Here is a 22,486-nt window from a genome sequence, read left to right as displayed (position 1 = left end):
ATCTTTATAAAATGCCATGTACTAAATTACCTAAGATAACCGACTGTTACACTGTACATAGGAGAGTTTCAAGACGGACAAGTGAAAAGTGTAAAAGTATTATGAAAGGTAGCCTGTTGTTACACAGTGACCAAAAAGTCTAAAAAGAATAATTTATAGACAAGCCTTTTCATGAAAGTAAAAACGCTTCCCTCAACCAACCACCCCCAACAAACTGCATTTTTGATTCAAATTACAAGATACTGATATAAGCTACAACTTGAAAATCACCGAATTTCATTACATGTATCTGTGAAATGTTTTTCACTCAGTTTCATATAAAGTTTAACATGATACGCCCAACTATTCGCGAACACGTGGTCTCATCACTATTTGATGTTGATTCCTTAACACTCACTAACGTTATCGTCGGAATCGTACAATCAACTCTGATTTTATCTGAAATTTCTTATTCGTTTGTTTGTTGTTTCATGCCACACTCAGCAATATTCCAGATATATGACGGCGGTCTCTAAATAATAGAGTCTGAACCAGACAATCCAGTGATTGATATCATGAGTATCGATCTTCGCAATAGGGATACGATGACATGCGTCAACCAAGTCAGCGAGTCTGACCACCCGATCCCATTAGTCGCCTCTCACGACAAGCATAGTCGCCTTTTACGACGAAGAAAACTATACATGCTTCTAATACAACTCTATTTACATTTCAGAGGTATATTGCAAAAAGCAACCACCGTCGATTAACTATGGTCGTAAAAAATGTTCCACCGCTCTTCGGTTCATCGCTGGCACTACATGCGACTATACATGCTACGACGATTACACTCTTGAAGGAAGTGGCCGTGCAACATGTAGCAATGATGGTACAGACTGGAGCAGCGTCGGAATTTGCAAACGTATATATGTTTTTTTAATATATATTTATACAGGAATAGGAATCACCACTCTACTGCATGCCGTGCACCTGTTAATCGTGTGAATAAAGAGACGAACTTTAAATTGAAACGATCATTGCTGTTCAATCATTCTAATAACTGTTCCTTTCGATCAACCTGGTTAATCTGCCACAGACAGGTCACGTGTAAAAACCCCTTTCCATATCCAATATAAATGTCGTACTTGACATGCTTCAAACATATATATGTTCATAACTTTTGAGGACCAGGGTTAAAGAGTAGTCCCCAGCAACCAATGCTTCTCGTCTTTGTCATTGTTCATAATATCAACCACTGAATGTCTGCCCCACATTAGATTAAAACCATACACACTCACACACTTTCGCCCCTTACAACAAGCATAGGCTCCTGGGTATGTATTCTAACCTAATGCTATATATGTAAACCTTTATACCGAAATCCGTAAAATGCACTTGAAATACTTCATTTGCATGGACCACTCTGATTTCAGTACTTCGACGTTGGTTAGCGTTATAGTAGTTACAAAGTAGCCCGTGGCTGTGGTGAAAAGCTGAGTTCTCCAAACTCACCTTAATACAACGATTGAGAGGAATCACAGGAATGATTCATGTAAGGAAATTTGGTTGGATTTACCTCTCAAGCCATCTTCCCGAGGCAAGGGAGTTAACTGGTGTAAATTATGGAGTTATATTTTGGCCGGACTAATGCATAGTCGAATCCAAATCGGGTAACGAAATCGGCATCCGGTTCGTAAACAAGATGGATTTCAACGAGCAGTTTTCGGTCGACTGCAGGATTTGCAAAAGATGTGTTCTGTCAGCTAGGTGTCGACAGATGTATTCCAAATATGTTCATGTTTTTAATCAAGGTGCTAACGGGATTTGATGCACTTCTCGATGTAAGACCTGTTTTATTACAATATATATGTTGATCATCGATCAGATCGTCTTGACAGGGCGCCGCCATTTTCTTTTAAGGAAATGCAAGTGATATGTGAGGTGGAATCTGTTGGTCAATAGGAGGGACACAGAAGGGACGTTACCTGTAATAGCCACTGGTGGCGCTATGATCGAGCCCAGACATTCCAGCGTAGTTCGGCAAGGATGAAAAATGGACTTTTACACTCAGTTTACTCCCTCGCTTCTGGAAGATGCAAGAAAGCTTTAGGATGAGTTGAGACCGTGAAATCGTTTGTACCCTGCCCGCTTCTATGGCGTTGTATTTCAGAGATAGATCCATGTCATCATGAATATTTTGCTATGATAAACTCTCATTTTGATTAAAACCCCATAAAATTCTTTTAAATCAAAACTTCGCATTCCACTGCAGGAGTCCATATCGAAGTAAATTATCTAGGATCACTATGTCACGTGACAATTCGGTGGCAGTGGTGACACTTACATAAACGTTGCTCCATATCAAATTGAATGCCTAATTTATAGCAAGCGACAGGGCCACCCGTGAGCACCCTCCTCCTCACACATATGTTGTACGAAGTATATGCAGGGGCCTGGTCATCAGTATGCATTCGAGGCCTTGCAATTGGAGTTGTGATATTACACGAGTCTGCGTTTTGTGACTGTCACGTGAACTAGTGAAACTAATAAATGTAATTCCAACGTGGATTTCTCCTTATGAGATTCAGGTGAACAGAATCAACAGCAAAAGAGTGTAATAATTAGAGTACCATGACGTCCTAAAATAAAATTTCATACGCACATTTTGTTTGTTTATAGCCAAACAATGTACGAAGTCGCAAAACCCCAAGGATGGACATTTCATGTACCCAGGTGGCACAGAAATTTATTCGTTACGATGGCGAATATGCACACGGGATGGCTACACCCCTTCTCCTCCAGGTTTCTCTCAGTGTACTCCTAATCAACAATGGAGTCCTGCTGATGTTAAGTGTGCAGGTAAGATGAACATTATAGCGGTCTTGTTGGGAACGTCTTTTTCTAAATGTAACAAAGAATTGACTTCAATATTTTGTTTGCGTTTATGGAGGTATGGCACACTTTGCACAACGGTGTTTCCATTTATATCTTATCATATCTCCATAAATGCAAATATATATTGAAGTCACTTCTTATAAATAATTATTTCGAGGGCAAACATTACAGGATTGACTCTGTGTGTGTGTGTGTGTGTGTGTGTGTGTGTGTGTGTGTGTGTGTGTGTGTGTGTGTGTGTGTGTGTATATATATTCATTGAGGTATGAATAAAAAAACCCGATGTGCAAACATTTGTAAGAATCCGCTACGCTAGATCTAATGCGCTTTTTGTTTTTTAAGATACAAAGCCGCCGCAGTTCAACAACTGCCCCGACGAGAGAATCATCAAAGCAGCAAGCGGTAAAAAAGAGACGAGAGTAGAGTGGCCAGTGATCACCGTATCAGACAACTCAAACGAGCTGATCAAACCAATGAGCAACGTAGTTGCAACAGCGGGCGTGGGTATGTTTCCACTGGGATCTACCCTGGTCACATTCACTGCTGAAGATTCAAGCAAGAACCGGGCGATGCCATGCGTTTTCATCGTGGTTGTCGAAAGTAAGTCTTCATGCTTTCGTTTGGGCCAATCGTTATTTAAATTACCAGTGTTTAAGTTGGGGATTCTATTGACGAATATATCCCATAGCCCTGGTTAAATGTGCTGACTTACATGTTTCAAATTCAATTGGTCGATATTCAGTTACAGGGGCGGATTAGGAACGTGTCAGATAAGGAAGTGAGCACAACCCAAGTCATGCTGTTAAGAAGCGATGAAGCTTCTCTGGAAGCGCCAGTGGGTCATAATCACCAGTTGCACTATGTTTTTAGTTCCGATCTGGCTAGCTTCGTGGATCAATTCAGTATTTAGCATTTCTTTATCCAATTTAACTTTTTCAAAATCGCCATTTACTGCATTTATAAAATAAGAAACCCACACCACGCGTTGTTAACATGAGCGATAATGGTGTGTTATTCTTTGGGCTTTGAGTTCATTAAGCTTTTCTGGATATATTAGTTCACGGATGTTTTATCAAAAACTTTGGTCGGTGATGGAAAAAAAATCCAAATAAAATTGGACTCTTCAATTAAGGTGGGTTTTTTTCGTTAAAAGGGTCGGTTGGATGAGAAAATATTTCAATTTCCGTATTCTTCATGCAACATTTGTGTGTCATGTCATAGAAATACAGTAAACTACGGTTACAACTAACTCAAAGGGACCACTAATTTAAGTTCGCAATAACCGTAGTTCGTTATAAGCATATATTCCGCATATATGCAACAAATGGCTCGTTATATCTAAGTTAAAATAAGTTCGTTATAAACTTAGTTTACTGTATTAATGTTTTATTGCACTTATATGAGCACATCGACTTGAAGCACTGGCAAAGCTATCGTGTTCGAATAGTCCGTGTTGCATTCCTACATGTTGTTCAAATTCAACACGACGTCGGAATACAGAAGCATCATGGGAACCGCTGTGACAATGAACAGCTGACGTAGGTTTCTTCTGTGCGATATCGCCATGCAGAACTTCGTTCCAGGTTCTTTTCTGTGCTCTTCTGGATCTAGAAATATCATGTTTCAAGGACTCTTTGGGCTTGAGTAATGTGATATTGCAGATCTGAATGGTGTCGACTCCGGCGTGGTACAGGTATGTGATGGCTACAGCTCGGACGGGTTGGCAAGTGTACACTTGGGATGGAGCTGCTTTTCTAGATATTCTCTGCATGATAGTGCCGAGAGTCTTGAGATGGGAGTGTTGTTGTACCAAATGCTTCTTCTCAAAGCATTTGGCTGGTGACTAAAACAAGAAGTCTTAGTCGGGATGGAGTTTTCGGACAAGTAGAAATGGTTCACTGCTGGATGAATTGTCATATATTCTGACATCCGATAAGTCCTGGTCAAAACCACTGCTGCATCCTTTCCTATTCTTGTTCCATTTACCGCAAAGGTAAGGTATCGTTTGTTGATGTCATCGCACCTCAATGCCAATGTTAGTTTTGTGAAGCTCCTCCAATCCTCACAACATCGTCGTCCACAGATAAAACCAAATAATTTTAGTCAACCGTGTTGAGTCTCCATTTACAAAGTAATTTGACAGTTTATTCATGTCTCGATATATGGTGTGTGTTCCAGAGATTTCTTACCCTTAGAATAGAAGGCCTTTGCTGTCAAATTATATTGCGTTTTCCCTTTCACAGATGTTATCTGCCCTAATCCTTGGTTTGATGTCAAATACCTAACAGCACATTGTGGTAAAGGCATGTCAATTGGGAAATCATGTGAACTGACCTGTGAACTATCCCTTGAGAGGATAGGCGAACAGTTTATCATGTGCACATTGATAGCGAATACCACTGAAGGCTACTGGGCCTGGAAGAATGGAACAGATGTGGAGAATTATAAACCATCTTGTCGTGGTGAGTATCATATATATGTTCACACCTGTGGGTGAGAAACCCATTTGCGATAACTAGTGTCAAACATATGTATGAGATCAAATTCCAGGCCCGTGATTGGTTACTCCATGGTGATGAGCTGAGGTCAGATTATGACGGACTACTTTCCTGATCGTATGTCATTGATACGTTGCTCATCCTTCAGTCCACAGGTGCTTGTAACGCAAAAATAGCAGCTACAAGATATATGGTCACACCCAGTGTCAGTATGCGATATAAAAGGAAAGAGCTGCAGCGAAGCCAACTCACTAAGTTCGTTCGAGGACGAATTCAACGATGTCCACTGTAGATACCCATATAAAACTATACACGCATTTCAAGCCAACACATTCAGATACACAATGAGACAAAGATGGGGAAATTCGTAGCCATACCTTTGGAGCTAGCGTCTTTAGAAGCTCAAAATATCGTGATTTTTCGATTCCGAGCCAAAATCCTTGCTCAGAATTTGTACCGCTAACTTACAGATTTTTGTTTTGTTTATTGGGTCGTGTACACAAATACCACGCGCCAAATCGATGGCACCTGTCAGCCCGACCATCGTCATTCTTTCCGCGACACATAAACTTGATGGATTAGAGAGCTTACGTACATTTATTCGTCTCAATAACCCCTTTAAAACTCTGCCGTGCCCCGTTCGCCATAGACGACCTTGGCCTTGACATACCCCGCACGGAAAAAGGTCGCGCCATTCATTGAGCGGAGGATGTAGAGGATTTTTTTATAGCCAATCAAATAGCTGGCTTTTTTCAGTGCGGGGTATGTCAAGGCCAAGTTCGTCTAGTGGTTAAGAGTGCTAAACCCCTGGATGCCACAGCGATATTTATGTCCATTATCCTCAACCCTCACTTCGAAGTCGAATAAAATTGAAATTACATCACGCACACTAATTCACGTCACAGTTTGGAATTCTTTGCGAAATGACTGAAGTTGACCTGAAATTGAAGTTTGGTACATCGTAAATCTCGCCATTTTTTATAGGTACATTACGACATCAACATTCACGGCGTTATTTACTGTGTTTAGAAATCCAAATATCGAATATTTACTAGAAGAATTGACTTCCAAAAATAGCATATTAGTAATCACGGGTATCTGTGTTTCATCAAATCATCAATAATAATTCTGAAACGTTTAGAATGTTGTGGACGCAATACATGACACAAACTCGCGCACAACTACGACGGTAGTTATCTGCATTTCTGACTAATTCTCTTGGTTACATTGTAAAGCATAAACAAATAATAGCACGCAGAATGTCTGATTGTTTCTGATAACTTACATTTTTTTTGTATATCACGTGCCCATCGACAAAAATTCCCCTTTGAAAATTCCGTGTATTGTTGTCAGTGAACACGCCATTGTGTAAATGACCGATAGTCACCGATAGTGATGTCATACAGAAGTTAACATTGATGTACATATTTGGTACTTTCTTTGAGGTGAAATTATTAACTCGGCATCAAGCGGGTTCTTTGACCTTATCTAGTTTGCATTAGCATCATCGCATTCATAATCCACAGATATGGCGGAAACATTTTTGTGTAGGGTCACTTATAAAATAAATAGTAAGCAGTACGTCAGTAGACGTCACTCATGACTGTTGAGTTATGTTTTTGTTTTATTAGTGTCTTCATTTTTTCTAACGGAATTGTTATCGTATTTCCATGTGGTAAAAATAAATAAGTATTCAATTTGTTGAAATATACTACTCTAAAGAAGTTAAAGAAAAAACATTCTTTCATATTACCATAGTAATCTCGTATGCCACGACAGATTAACTATAGTCACATAAAAGAATAGAAAAAAAGAATTCTTGTCAGTAGCAAAATATATCTGCCACATATTTGATATTTGGTCTATGCTTTTCACATGCTCAGTTATTGGTGTCACTTTCAGTTCATAACTGTACAGAACTTCCAGCACCAAATAATGGAGCAATGGTATGTGACACTTGGACCAAGGGTGCTGTATGCCAAATGCAATGTGAAGAAGGGTATGACATTCCGGATAGTGCCACGTTCACACCCCAGTATATGTGCGGCATGGATAAGGGAGTCTGGTTTCCAGATACCGTCAGTAACTGCAGTTGTGAGTTATTTTTTTGCATCAGCAATGTAGTATTACTTGGGGAGATGATTTTGCAATTTTGTAATGCTGTCACAGAATGGTCATTTAACTTATTTTGAGGATATGATTGCAAGGAGTGTTAATGGATCGACACGTGTGAATGAGTTAAAACAATTTAAATTCAACATCACATCGGCGGTATTACAGCCATATTGTGGCACGTGTGAACTGTGGATTGTTTAGAGATTGAGAGGAAGTGGTGGGAACAGCCGAATTCCTTACATTTGTCCATATATTTATATATATATATATATATATATATATATATATATATATATATATATATATATATATGAAACATGTCATTTTTGAATTGGGCTTTGTTTCCTTTATTCACGTGCTGTTACCATATTTAGTTGCTTTTATCACGTATACATCTTGACAAGAACTATGGCATTGACTATGACTGTCTATTTTCCACGCTGGCATCAAGTTTCAAAATGGGCGGTATTAGCGATGCTTTCTTTCAGGTATTAAATTTTGTGGTACAGTTCTTGTATGTATAATATTTACAATGCCTTGTGTATCACTGTTTATATTATTCGAGACTAAACTCCAGAAATCTATTCATTTGGCAGACCGTGAACATGGTGAAAAAATGAGAATGCCAGAGTACTATTATTTCACGGGTCCATGTGAAGAGGTACACACAGAAATAAAGAAGAACTTCCTGAAAGTAATATTCAACAATGATCTCTGTACCACAAAAGTCCATTGTACAGTAGAAAACGTCAAGGTGAAATGTGGTGACGAAGTTGAAGGCGATAATTGGATGGACCGTCGCAAGCGTGGGAGCCGGTATGGTCGAAGAAGACGACCCAATCGAAGATACAGAAAGCCGTCTAGTTACATCATGTTTGATGTAGTAATACTGAATGTCGTCGTCGGTAACCATAACTTTGCTGCAAACATGAAATCGTCATCCCTCACGCTTAAAGCCATTGCCAGACGAATAGCTAAAACAGCTTTCCGTGCTGGCGGGAGGTTGATCCGGGCAACCAGAGCCAGAGTAAGAGATGCAGTACCGATCTGTCGATCAGGACACAAGATCGGATACTTCAATAAAGATTCATGTGGTATGCAGTTTAAATGTATGTACTGATATTTGCACGACTTGAACAGATAACATACTTTCACAATTATTTTCTATGCAAAATGCTTGACATGTATTCAGCGATTATGAATACCTGGTTCTGTCCGACGAAAAGCTGATGTCGCCATTGCTGCGAAACGTTGGGTGTCACTGTAAGTATATACAAAACAATGTAAGGTCTTGCGTAGTCCCATGATCTACTAACAAGTCCGATAATGCAAAAACAATTGCAGATAAACCCTTGAGTGAATAAGTTTGATATTACGTCGCTTTTAGCAATATTCCAGCGAAAATGGGCTTCACACATTGCACTCATTTGTGGAATTGAAAGCGCGCCTTTGGCGTGACAAGCGAACGCTTTGACAACTAGGCTACCGTATCAAATTCAGTCGCATCTATGTCAAGCCATGGAGGGTTGGGACCTATTCAATCACTTCTGATCTGGGTCCTCACAGCACCATGCCACATTAAATCATATCTCGTTTACTATACAGTACCATGTCCAGCGGGGTCCTATCACAATTCCACGAGGGACGAATGCATGGCGTGCGGATACGGACAGTATCAAAGCCAGGAGGGACAGACCAGTTGTACGGGATGTCCAGAAGGCAAAACCACCATCACTCTTGCTAACGTAGACGTTTCTTCTTGCAAAGGTACATATCATGCTTCAAGCATCAGAGTAAAATCTGTGTGCTAGTTCCTCAACACCAAGGGCACACGGGTGGCCCAGTCGTCTAAGGCGCCGCGATTCGCTGTGCAGAGTTGCGTCCCCTGGACACGCCAGAAACCTATGATTGTGGGTTCGAATCCCGGTTCACCCCGATTATGTTTCTAGATTTGTCAGCACCATACCCGTGCTCGTTGGTTTCACCGAAGTGGTAAACGTCTGAGACCTGCATCACTTCGGGCTTTCCTCCCACATTAAGCTGACACGTCACGATATAACTGGAAAAATGTTAAAAGCGGCGTTACACCCAACTCACTCACTCACTCAACACCAAAAACTACATGACATCTATCTGATCATGTTATTGTTTATAATGAAGCGACGTAACTACAAAATCTCGATGCGAAGAAGAAATCTACTGTTCCATTCTATATGTGTCTATCCTTGGTTTAGACTTATCCTGTATAAGATTCCCTTTTGTTTTGATAAATAAGTTTTAGCAACTAAAATAGATTGTCAAGTCAAGTCAAAGGTGTATTTCCTATTCCATTTACATACGGGGAATAATAGGGTATTTAAGGATTCTAAGTATTTAAAGTACACTTTATTATTTTGTAATTAATTTATCAACCTTAAAAGCAAGACGTGTCCTTGAGCGTCCTTGAAGGATAGTCTTAGACGTGGTTTAGATGTGTGGTTAAGGTACATATTCCATCAATGGTGTGGTTCAATGTTTCAGAAATGTGTGGCCCAGGAACATATTCTACCAACGGAGTGGTACCATGCTTCAAATGCCCATTAAGGTCTTACCAACATCAGCGAAACAGGAATGAGTGTATTCAATGTCCAGTTGGTACAACGACAGAGGATGATGGTGCGAATTCAACATCACACTGTGTTGGTATGAATTAATTCATTCCTGCCAATACCACGCATCTAATCGTGTTAGAGGAACATCTATAAAATTAATGCTGCTGCAAGTGTAAGAATGGCCACTTCAGCATCAAAAAGCAAATAGTGCCATGATACTTAGCTATGCCTGAAGTATAGTCAAGTGATTAAAATGTCAACAGTAATTGAGTGAATTGTGATTTCGCTGTGGTCAGAAGTTATTTCAGCCTATAAAGTAATGACTTCCTGTTTCCTCATTAGTAAAAAACCAAATTGTAATCATTTTTATGATCTAGACTGGTTATTTTGGATTGACAATATACATTTACTATAACCTGAACTATGAGCTTGAACCTTTACTAGTCTTCCCTAACTAGGGCTATCATTTCCAAAGTAGGGAAAGAATGTACGTATGTGGTACCTAAGGGTTAAACACGGCAAAAGAACTATTTGAACCAATATGAAACACATATGAAAACTAAACAGTAGACGTACATGCATTTTGATTTTTAGTATAGCTGATGTAGTGGACATGTTGATATCCTGAATGGAACGTTCATGCACACAGGTATTATGTGTTTGATGGGGTTCTACCCTATGAAATTGAAAAAAAATATATCAAGGTATCCTTTCATTTTCAGGAAATTATCACTACTAATGGAAAATACACAATATCAAGCACTTATCTGCATTTATGTTCCAGCATTCGACTTTTTGTTACAAGGGCCAATTACAGTCCCATTAGAAGGCATGAAACCATCTCGCATTTGCGATTTTACATTCGCCCTCTGGATCAAGCTCGTAGACGCAGATTACGGTGGCATCAAGTTCCAGGTGTACAGTCCTACTGTTGGAACGGCCATAGATATATCTGTCTCTTCAGACATTAGGGTGATACTGAGAGAGAGGTAATAATGGATACTTCATACATACAACTATTTTCTGTGACAACATTTTCTTTTAATTTTCATGGCAATGTCTTCAAGGGGAAGCTTATTAACTTCTTTTTGAATGTGTGATAATGTGATCATATCTAACAATGGTCAGATGGTCAGTCAATTTAATTAAATCATCTCGTTAATGTATGATTCTTGAGTACTTAGAGTGCTTTGAGCCAAAAGAGCTAAAGGCAACTGATTAAACATTAACGTCATAAAACAGAAAGCTGATAAATAATCTTTTGGTTATTGTCACTTTGGTTCAACATCAGATCAGGTTTCAGTCGTAGTCGTACTCATTATCTCCCCACGAACGATCAGAAATCCGAAACCTGAAATGTTGCATCTTAAATATTGCATCTATTGGACTATGTGTGTAATAGTTTTTTTCAGAGGAACTGGTTTATTTTAGACATTTGTGGATTTGACATCAGTGTTAGATTTTATTTTTGATCCAATAGTTATCAAAAACAAAAAAGTACAAAAACAATTTTTGAAATCGAAACTACGTGAACATTTGAGAACATCTTAACATTATGAAAAAGTGCATCACCATGAAAGTGCTATTTCTGTACATATTAATGTCACAAGTTAGTTTAATCAGTGGTAATAAAACCTGTATATGCTTTAACTGTTTCGATGTGGAAATACGTATTGTCATCAATAAACGAATGCATTCAATGGTAAACTTGGTCCCCAGAAACCTTGTTCCTTGTTGCAGAAATCGACAAAGATTCATGAAGTCATGTTCAGTGACTTGACTGAAATGAGCGTCATCTGACACTTTGCATAAAGGGATATCAAACTTCTCAATTTAAGATACTATAACAGTGAAAGATACATCTTTAAGGTGTGTCTGTAGAAGTAAACAATAATTATTCTTTTTATACCATGGGCCTTTCTTTTTGAAATCGAAAACCTAGATAATGTTCAAGACTTTCATTTTGTGTAGCCAATACAAACAGCTTATAATACATATTTAGTGACAAGGCAAGTTCCAAAGGGTAACTTGTATTTTCCTTTCTTCATAGTGATGAACTGCATGTTGAGAACGTTATGGAAAACAAATGGGTTCATGTAGCAGTTGCATGGTCTCACCCGAGGCTCACAGTGTATGTTGGAGGTGCAGCCATTGCTGAAGACGTATTTGAAGAAGCCCAAGACTGTCCCTCATCAACCCCATCTGTAATGGAGATAACCATACGGGGCCATGCGTGTAAGTTAGCATGTCGAAAACAGACCAGGCTTGGGTAGCAAATACAGAGCAATTACGGAGCTATATGGCCTATTGTAAGGTTATACTCTACACCTGATGTAACCATACAAGACCATGTTGTACAAGTAAATACCTGATGCAAAGAATTTCAACCCGATACAGAATTAAATACATTTTCTATAACATCAGTCCTCACAAATGGGACCGCCTCCGTGGTCTAGTGGTAGAGCGTCCGCCCGGAGAGCGGAAGGTCCGGGGTTCGATCCCCGGCCGCGTCATACCAAAATACGTTAAAAGATGATATTTGTTGGTGTTGATGGTACCCTGTCTGGCGCTCGGCATTAAGGGGCTAAAACAAGGACTGGTCGGCTCGGAGTCAGTATACTGTGTCTGAGTGGGGTATTCATGTTAAGCTGCAGCATGGTATCTCAGTGAGCCAGCACTATAAATCGGCATCAGTCCGGACTAGTACACGCAGCCACACACATACACGTACATGCACGACGCTATATAAGTGCAATAATCTTGGACGCGACGTTAAACCCCATTTCACCTCACCACAAATGGCGTTATGCTGTGAAATCAGAATGGTGGATGTACTCACTTGTGCAAGTACAACGTTTGTCCGCTCCTCATCTTTCTTATGATTAGGTTTTGTCATTTATGTATTTTATGTACAGTGAATGTTAATGCCACTTTTGTGTATAGAATAAGTTTGATAGACGACAGGCCCTAAGTTAATGTTTCACATGTTTCACGAGGTGTGAGTATGCGTTCATCTTATCAGATCATGGTGAACATTCAGACCAATATTTTGGAATTGTTTGTCATTTCATTTAGAACGAATGTAGAATAGATGTGGATGCATATACTTAAATTTTCCCACAATAATTGTTACATATGAGCATTAAGTTAAATTCGGATTCTACATTCTTATGAGTACAACATGTACGAATGCGAGTCTTTCTTTACTACTTTACTTAAGAAATAAACGACGAGTTGTTTATCGTACAATAAAACACTGCTGGGAGAATATACCATGATGGGCGCGAAATATGATAGAACAACGGTCACGAGTCGTGATACATTCCTTTGCTTTCTGGAGCATTAGATACATCATATTGCCGGGGAAAAGAAAGTATACATCCCTGTTTGATGGTAGCTATAATGAGGCAAGCAAGACATCGTTATTCGATGGTATTTGGTCATAGGAGATGTCCCATTCATCATATCAATGAGTAGCTCACAAATAACGTGCACATGCGTCTCAAGGAACATGAGGGTCACAATTTCATAGTACAAAGTAATAAACAGAGTGAGACAGGTATTGTCATGATCAGTTTTAATTGGTTTTCGGATACCCGACATTCTGTCGCAAATGTGACCATCACGAGCACCAAATTCGCCGTATCATTCAAGTTGTTAATAGCCTGATGACGTCATTGGAAATCCATTGGCATCCATACCTCAATAAGGGTTCCAGCTGTTGACGGTTTTGTGGAGGATGAGGACACCTCCTGATCTGGCGACCAAGATGATCCCACAACTGTTCAGTTGGGTTTAAATCTGACCATGGAATAACTGTGACGTTGTGACATTGTGGATTCTATTTCTAAAATCATTTGATTAGATCAGTACACAAATGAAGTTTTGCTGATAATGCATGTATTTTGTGTTCTTTTAATTGAGTGTGAAGTTGTCCCCTGTTAAAGGAAGAAAGCATCATGTTGTAAATGTCTTTTTAGTTATTGTCAGTGGCAGCAAATGTTGAACTGCTGGTAGAATAGTATCAAGTGCTGTCGTGGCCAGATTTGACACATAATTGGCAGCTGTGACTAAAGGTAAACAGAATGGAGTTTTGTACCAGTTATTAGAGTTGTCTGTCCCTTGTTGTATACATGAATATGGCAGGTGGGATCGTTCAAAAAGTTTCTGGATGGGAGAGTTTCTTGAAGACTGGTGATAAGAGCGACTTGTACGATTTGAGTCTTGGATACGTATCTTGAAACACCCAATTCCTGCCGGCTACTATACTGGATTCAAGCACAGTGACAGGCCTCTTTCAAGACATTCAACAGTGACAATGCTCTGAACATTCGTGCACTTACGTTAAATCGGTTACTTATTGCTACCTAAAGTTATTTGAGCCATCATGATGGTATTTCCTTGAGTGTCTGTGGAACACGTGGTTGACGTCGAAGGCGCCGATCAATCCCATCCCACATGTGCTCCATTGGTGAGATATCAAGTTAGCGAGCCGGCCAGGGGATGACATTCACGTTGTTTTGTTGAAGGGTATCATGAACAAGTCGAGCAATATGAGGTCGGGCGTTGTCATTTTGAAAGGTAATGCCTGGGCCATGACGATACAAAAACGGTAGAACAACAGGGCTGATGACCTCGTCGCGGTAGCGCTGTCCATTGAGATTTCCCTCTACCACTATCAAACGGGTCCTCTGTCTTGCTGTAATCCCAACCAATACCATAACGATGCCACCCCCGACCCGATCTTCTTCCATGACACAATGATTGACGTAACGTTCACCTTGACGTCGGTACACTCGAACCCGTCCATCGCTGCGATGAAACGAGACTCGTCAGTGAATAGAACTTGTCCCCACTGCATGGCCGTCTGCACCACTGTAGACGTGCTTGACGGTGGTTTCCTGTTAAAATGGGATGTCTGGCGGGTCTTCTGCACATCTGAGGTGACGACGTACGGTTTGTGAAGATATGCGTCGAAGGCCGTGGATGCCTCTTGCAGTAGCTGTTGCTGGCTGGAACCGATTTCGTAGGTGTGTTGTTTGAATCCAGTTGTCTTGTCGATTATTGGTTACGCGTTTCTGTGGACGTTACATTGTCTTGCAACATCACGTTGACTCGATCCTGCTTCAAGCATACCAATGGCTAGTAGACGCTCATTTTCGGACAGGCGTGGCATTTCGTAATGTTGAATAATTGCGTAATTTTGTTGTTTTTCATAGTGGTTGTTGTCAGCACGATGCTAAATAATGCATATGGAATTGTTACTTGATTCCATACATGTACTACAATGTTGAAAAACAAACTTTACTTGAAAAAACACACTAAAATGTTGGTGTCACAGGAACTTTTGTTGTTGAGTATATTTCACTGATATAGTTATGGGTAAAACTCTGCGTTTCACTTTTGAAATCCTCTTTTGACATCATCATCAGTGCAAAACACATAATTTAACATTTCAAAATTTGATTCTGATACTTTCAAAAATCAACAAAATATGCATAAATATCCTGAACCCTTTTTAAAAAAATATTTGTAAGTGTAGCTTGTGTTGTAAAAACATTGTGAATAGTAGAATATCCAGCTATCAATACAGCCTCTTCTTCCATAGTTTTTCCCCATAGTGTCTGACCAAAGTGTTTATCTGTTGTTGAGAATGTTAAAATGTATTTTACTTAAGACACTGGGTGAGGATATGATCTGGTAATCTTCTACATGTTCGTGTAATAGTAAAATAATAGCATTTGATCAAGACATTTTCAAGGAATTATACAGCATTAAAAGATGAGTATAATTCTATAATAAAGTCCATATATATCTACTTCCTAAACAGTTCTCAACAAGGACATAACTTTAAGATGGATAGTGGTGACAAATCTGAGATATCACATTTGATTAAGAAATATCATATGACTACCAATGGCAGTGATCTTTCAGACATGTATCTGCGAGACCTTAACTTCTTGCCGTCGGCTAAGTCGGATGTTGTGGGGAACATATCTACCTCATGCAGTTCATACAACACGGACTCACTCTTCTCCCTGGAGCGGAAAGACATGGAAGCTTTAGACAAGGTGCTGGAGGTTGTACCCAGCACATGCATGAGTAGGTACACATATGAAATCTCTTGTAACTCCAGACTTACTGACACTTTAATGAGTGAGATTAGTATCTTGAGTGGGATCACAAGTCAGTGTAGATGTTAAATATGTTTAAACAGTTTGTTCATGTTGACCCCAGAATAGGGTTTTAGTGCCTAATGATGTCGCTACTACAGACCAGTAGCATGAAATTGTTGCATTTGTGTCCTGACTGATTGTGGTTTGCATGCGTTTTCGCTCATGCAACAACTTGTGTTAAAAAATATTTGGTCTTATTTCCACTATGTTTCTTCATTGATAGGCCTTTAGAATTTGGAGTACTAGGTAAGAGTAAGATTTATGGATGAACAACTTCTTTATTACAATTAAGAGCGACGTTTCGGTGTAGGTTCTAACACAGTTATCAAGCCAGTGACTCAAAATGAAAACAAGGCAGTTTTCTTAAACGAGCCAAGAATGTGGGACATGACCTCAATGTCAATGTTGACTGTGGTGATGGTTCTGCACTGCTGGACGGAACAGTTATAAGTGCCAACCAAGCGAAGTGACATATCAAATCAGTCCAGATTCAGGTTTTCAAGAAGAGGTAATCTGAACGACCACTGCATCGAGTTTATGTGTAGTTTGTTGAGAAGTTCAGCAACCATGCAGAGTCTTACAGAGGATGAAGTCGACTGGCCTTAAAAGTTAAACAAAAGGCTTTCTATTTGCTGCTCAGGACCAGTTACTTCCCACTCGAAACCGTTAATGCGTGATGTTGCGTCAAAATGTAAATATGAAATGGATGTAGAGGGCGTCATGGAAAATGATAAATATAAAATCCTTTGGAATAGGCCCGTTTACAGCCTCAGACCTATCCAGGCAACAAACCCGAACTTGTCCTTTTTAATAAATCCAATAAAATCAATTATATCATTGACTTGTCTGTCCCTTTTGACACTAATGTGATTGACATGATTCAGGAAAAAGCAAGGTAAATATGCGGACCTCGCTTTCGAAATGTCACGATTGCGGCAAAGTACAAAGTTGTCCGACTCCCAATTATTCTCGGAGCCTAAGGTTTGGTACCTGCCAATCTGTTGACTGACATTGGAACAGGACATTTATTTTCCGCCAGGAATACAGCCCTTCTGACAATTTGGGTAAAGCAGAGTGTTGAGGAGTCTTCACATTTTCCGAAAAGTTCTGGATTGGTTCGACTTGGCAGCGCTTTCTGGGAGAATTACCATTCGCTGTCTGGGCTGCGTGTAGAGGGGGGAAGGGCCCTGAGCTGATGATGAGCATCACAAGCCTGATTGTGCCAGTGTCACCCAAACCATCTTTGTTGCATTTTTTATTTTAATCTGTAAATAAAAAATTAATCATCCTACCGGGTACACATTCACTGTCGGGCAAACAGCGTCATATCATGTGCCTCAGGAGACACCACATGTTACGTGTTTCAGTGTGGGACATGACCGTAGCTATAGAAACTGTTGATGACCACTCAAACGGTAATTGTACACGTATTCCAGCTCAAAGGGTAGTTGTACACACTCTGAGCTAAAGGGCTTAGATTTAAGTCACTGAATTGTCAGAGAATAATCACCCGCGTCCGCTTCTTGCAATGTTCGTTAGCGCACTGACGCCTGGTTCGCTCTCGCTACCTCACTAGATCACGATCTACGTCGTGATTGGTTGAAATATAACCGTGAACTTTTTATTCATTGTCAGAGCCTGATGTCTGCCTCAACCAACCCTGTGGAGATAACGTGTGTATCCCTACTGGAAGTAACTTCACATGCGTATGCAGAGGAGGTTACTCTGGTGACAAATGTGACGTGCCTCCTGATTTGTGTAAAGATAACATATGTAGTAACAATGCCACATGCCTGGTGACATCATATGGATATCGGTGTGAATGTCAGCCTGGATACAGAGGAGATCTATGCAAAGGCAAGATAGGTATGCCACTGACATACATAAAGGCAAATATAGTAATGGGATTTCATGCTCATGAGAGAGAGAGAGAGAGAGAGAGAGAGAGAGAGAGAGAGAGAGAGAGAGAGAGAGAGAGAGAGAGAGAGAGAGAGAGAGAGAGAGAGAGAGAGAGAGAGAGAGAGAGAGAGAGAGAGACTGTAATATTCTAGGGCATTCAGGTGAAGTACACGTACGTTTTCAGTAAGAAATATGTGAAAAGCAAGGAATTATGGACGCCTAGGTTTCCTCGTTCCGAGTAGAATTTAGCGTTTAGCATTTATTTTATTGCAGCTGACGGTGGCTGGGGTGGCTGGATGGATTGGGGTGCATGTTCAGTAAGCTGTGGCAACGGCACAAGGGCAAGGCATCGTCACTGTGACAGTCCTTTCCCTGACACAGACGGAAAGCCCTGTGATGGCAATTCAATAGAAACGACTTTCTGTCAAAAGCAAATGTGTCCAGGTATCACTGGAAGAAGTGTTCACTTGTTTCTTGTAAATGCTTGTAAATATAAAACGTCAATTAAAGCTAATATTCAGTCTTGATTATCCGCCGAAACAGGTGGCAATTGGCAAAAATTTAAATTTACACACATTTACAAAAATTAGTGTTGAAATTCACCTTACAATTTTCAACCACGAATAGTACAGATGGATCAAATATATGTGGTATATATATATAGGGGAGTTAAATCTAATATTACTAGAATCTACATGTTGCTTCATATTTTACAGACCGTACATATCTGACGGTTATAAATCAATTTCTTCTCAATCTACACACTACTAGTCTTTGTTTGAAATAGTTTGACATAAAAGGAGCACTTCTTTTTTTCAATTTTACAGAATGTGCACTAAAGGACCTTGTCCTCGGAAAGGGTATCATAAAGACTTGTCATAAAAATGACGGATCGATTATCTGCAGCGTGGAATGTGAACTTGGATTAGTATTTCCAGAGGAGCCATTTGTCTATACCTGCAAGAAGGGCACATGGATGCCTACAAAACGCACTGTGTCTTGTACAGGTGGGTTGCATTCTACATGCAAAACTTTCACCAGTGTTTAGTGCCTCGCTTTGTGACCAGGGTTAAAATACATACCAAGTACTCTTTTGTTTGTAATGTGTGACTATATGGGGTGTGATCAGGGTCGATAATATCACAGGTTTGTGTGTCCCAAACTCGATTATTTACGGGCCTCGGAATATATATACTACTCAAAAGAAGTTAAGGAACACACGATTCTTTCATATTACTATAGTTAATCTGTCATGCCATGACAGATTAACTTCTACAATTTGAAAGAACTGGGTGTTCCTTAACATCTTTTGAGTAGTATATTACTTTCACTCACTGATTTACACTTTCTCTGACCAGTTTCTTATTCCTGAGTTGTCCTTTTGCTAATTCAGAACCAGTGACCCCCCTGACAGTTGGAATCAACTATACTGTGGTATTTGGCGACTCCATTGACAACCACCAAGTCATCAGTCCGTCCCTGAACAGAGTGGGTAGAAATTTCAGTTGTACTCAATCTCGTACCTGCTCCATTGCGGTTGGCACCTCCATGTGCAGTGACCACGTACGAATCTGTGGGAAGTATGACGGTGTTTACTATGGTTCTCTGCTAGTTCAGATGGCCATACAGCAAGACACCATTGATGTCTTTAAACTACAAAAGAACAAACAAGGTTCGTTACTAGTTTAATTTTCAAGTTCTTGTTAACTCGTTTATTTTAGTATGAAAAGTATATTTTAGTTATGTTTTCTAGATTATGTTTGATCTTATATTCCAACAGCGATAATTTTACTTTTCTGTTGGACAATAGAATGTCAACGTTTCAGTTGACACTTGATAGTAATGTTTGTTTTTGTTCTGGCATTTTGATTGTATTAGTTTTAACACAATTCCTCATATCGTTATTATAGAAATGTGAGTGATCTTTAGTGACTTGATGTCTCCTAATATTGTATATTTTTGTCACGTTTTCAATTCATCCCATTTTGTTTTTGATAACAGTATTTGATTTCAGCATCTTCCGAATTTCTCAATTAATAGTCTTCTTCATTCAAGTTTGTTTTGTGACTATTTCTCAATGGGTTATTGCATTGTTTTCTTTGTACAGACAGTTTGTGCTGCTGTTATAATGAATCACATGCACACACTGCTGTTACTTTTACTGTTTTCTCAGGCACTTTCTGCAGAAAAACGGTTGTGTTGTTTTATGTACATGTACATACTACCTGTCAATATTTACAGTGATGGCCTACCTGTCACCCCTGTTCGCAACCTGGAATGTTTTCACCTACTTTAGCGATGAGGCCACAACGGTAGATCACAGGGAGTTGGAAATGTCTATTACTAACGAGACCCTTATGGTGTATCCATATGATCAACCGTCAATGGCGTTTGAGGGTGAGATAACCAAGATTCCTAAAACGTGATTTGATTTAATCATCCCATGATATTATAGGTCTTTCAAACTATGGGCAACATTCTTAATACTCAATGCAATATATTCATTTGGCTAATTGCTGACTTCAAATTGGTATCTTCGTCCCAAAAAATACGGACTCGGAAGGCTAAGTCTTTTAAAAGCGCTGTATTATGCCGTGACTCAATATCTGTTAAATCCTCTATGCATCCCTCTCATGTCAGTTGAAAAGTACAAACCAGAAACTACAGTACCCAGATAATTCCAAAGAGGGCAAACATCATCATTCCACCATCACAGGGGGCACGGGTGGCCCAGTCATCTGGGGCGCCGCAATTCGCTGTACAGAGATACTTTGAATTCAAGAAACCTTCGAATAAAAGATTCGCGCTGATTATGTTTCTTGCTTTGTCAGCATAATACACCTGCTCTTGTAGTTCTCCAAAGTGGCAAGACCTGCATCACTTGGGACTTTCCTCTCGCATCAAGCTGACACGCCGTGATAGAACTGTATACGACACACAAAAAATTCACCCACAAGATTGAACATACAATTCCTATTTCCAATTTTGTTCTGACGAATCATTCAACAGTTCTAACGATGACTCCACGTTTTTTCAGTATGGGCGGATATTTACTGAGCTTCCGGTATCAGCCCTTGTGTGTGAAGATCAAGGTCATTATGTAGATGGTCATAGAAACTCTTTCAGGAATTGGTTCACACATCACAAGTCTGTGTCAGGAGTTGTGTTTAGATTATATGAACCCAGATTAATATGAGCTGCCCAACCCAATGGTCTAATCATTAGGGACCGCAGTTTGCCGTGCAGAGTAGTGTGGAAAGGGACTGGATGACAAAACATGCATCTGTTAGTTCATGGATCTTTTCTTTTTGTTGAGCCCCGAAACGCAATGATTTGAAGATAAATTTTCGATAAATAAGATGAACAAACTTCCGTATTTAGGATCCATTATTTAGAGAGTGAAACCTAGCGACGAAACAATGAACGTTGGAACCTAGTAAGGAAAGAATTAAATTGAACATATTCCCTCATTCGCTGATGAAGGTACGTTTTCGTAGTCACCAACATCCAAGGAAACTGACGGAACGAAGTTTTGCTCGAAAATTTTATCACAATGTGTACTGAAAATGTCAATGGCATTATTTTTTCCTTTTTTTCCAAATGTACTCGCGTGCAGTTCCTGGTCAGTTTGGTGCCATCATGAAGACCTGGAAGCTCCTTGACGACACCAACTGGGAGGTGAGGGACAAGAATTACACTGACTTCCAAATTGCACTTGCCAATGAGAGTCAACCACAGCAACCTAAACTCTTATCGGCCATTCAGACCATGACGTGTCCTCGTGGTGCAGTTCAAGGAGGCGTTTTTTGTAGTAAGTGATCATTTTTGTTTGTGTACACCTTGGTTTTTATACAGAGTAAGACAATACAATACAGGTGACACAATAACCCAGGTGCAAAAGATGGAATAATGTTGTCAAAGCCTTTTACATGTAAATGATGACGTGACATTATCGAGTATCAAGTGTATTATATACAAATTCATTTATGATAAATACTCTTGACCGCTACCATAGTTTGGAAAGTGGAAAGGAATCACATTGGCACTGCTTGGTTCGGCGTTTCTTATACAGTTACAAGTAATACAGTGATAATGATCTCCTTAGTTCACGTTACGACGTTACGTTAGTCACCAGGGTTGAAAGTATGATATCCTTAATTGACGTTACGACTCTGTCACCAGGGTTGAAAGTATGATCTCCTTAATTGACGTTACGACTCTGTCACCAGGGTTGAAAGTATGATCTCCTTAGTTCACGTTACGACTCTGTCACCAGGGTTGAAAACATGATATCCTTAATTGACGTTACGACTCTGTCACCAGGGTTGAAAAC

General features: G+C 39.7%; 1 protein-coding gene across 1 annotated transcript in view; it reads left to right on the top strand.

Moving 5' to 3' along the window:
- LOC139463797 (uncharacterized) overlaps positions 1–22,486 on the top strand; it is a 47,566-nt gene that overhangs the window by 11,532 nt on the left and 13,548 nt on the right. Inside the window, exons 7-23 of the mRNA XM_071245112.1 lie at positions 716–901; positions 2,659–2,838; positions 3,217–3,474; positions 5,118–5,336; positions 7,275–7,466; positions 8,084–8,581; positions 9,093–9,254; positions 10,008–10,169; positions 10,863–11,067; positions 12,129–12,313; positions 16,013–16,180; positions 17,890–18,120; positions 18,427–18,597; positions 18,981–19,160; positions 19,547–19,825; positions 20,395–20,550; positions 21,770–21,964. Of these exons, the coding sequence (XP_071101213.1) occupies positions 716–901; positions 2,659–2,838; positions 3,217–3,474; positions 5,118–5,336; positions 7,275–7,466; positions 8,084–8,581; positions 9,093–9,254; positions 10,008–10,169; positions 10,863–11,067; positions 12,129–12,313; positions 16,013–16,180; positions 17,890–18,120; positions 18,427–18,597; positions 18,981–19,160; positions 19,547–19,825; positions 20,395–20,550; positions 21,770–21,964 (3,627 nt within the window). The remainder of the gene's footprint in view (positions 1–715; positions 902–2,658; positions 2,839–3,216; positions 3,475–5,117; positions 5,337–7,274; positions 7,467–8,083; positions 8,582–9,092; positions 9,255–10,007; positions 10,170–10,862; positions 11,068–12,128; positions 12,314–16,012; positions 16,181–17,889; positions 18,121–18,426; positions 18,598–18,980; positions 19,161–19,546; positions 19,826–20,394; positions 20,551–21,769; positions 21,965–22,486) is intronic.

Source organism: Haliotis cracherodii, unplaced genomic scaffold, assembly GCF_022045235.1.
Source record: "Haliotis cracherodii isolate W230 unplaced genomic scaffold, xgHalCrac1.p SCAF_16, whole genome shotgun sequence".
In the NCBI taxonomy this organism is placed as follows: Eukaryota; Metazoa; Mollusca; class Gastropoda; order Lepetellida; family Haliotidae; genus Haliotis; species Haliotis cracherodii.
The sequence above is the reverse complement of the archived record's forward strand: the minus strand, read 5'-3'. Positions and strand labels throughout refer to the sequence as shown.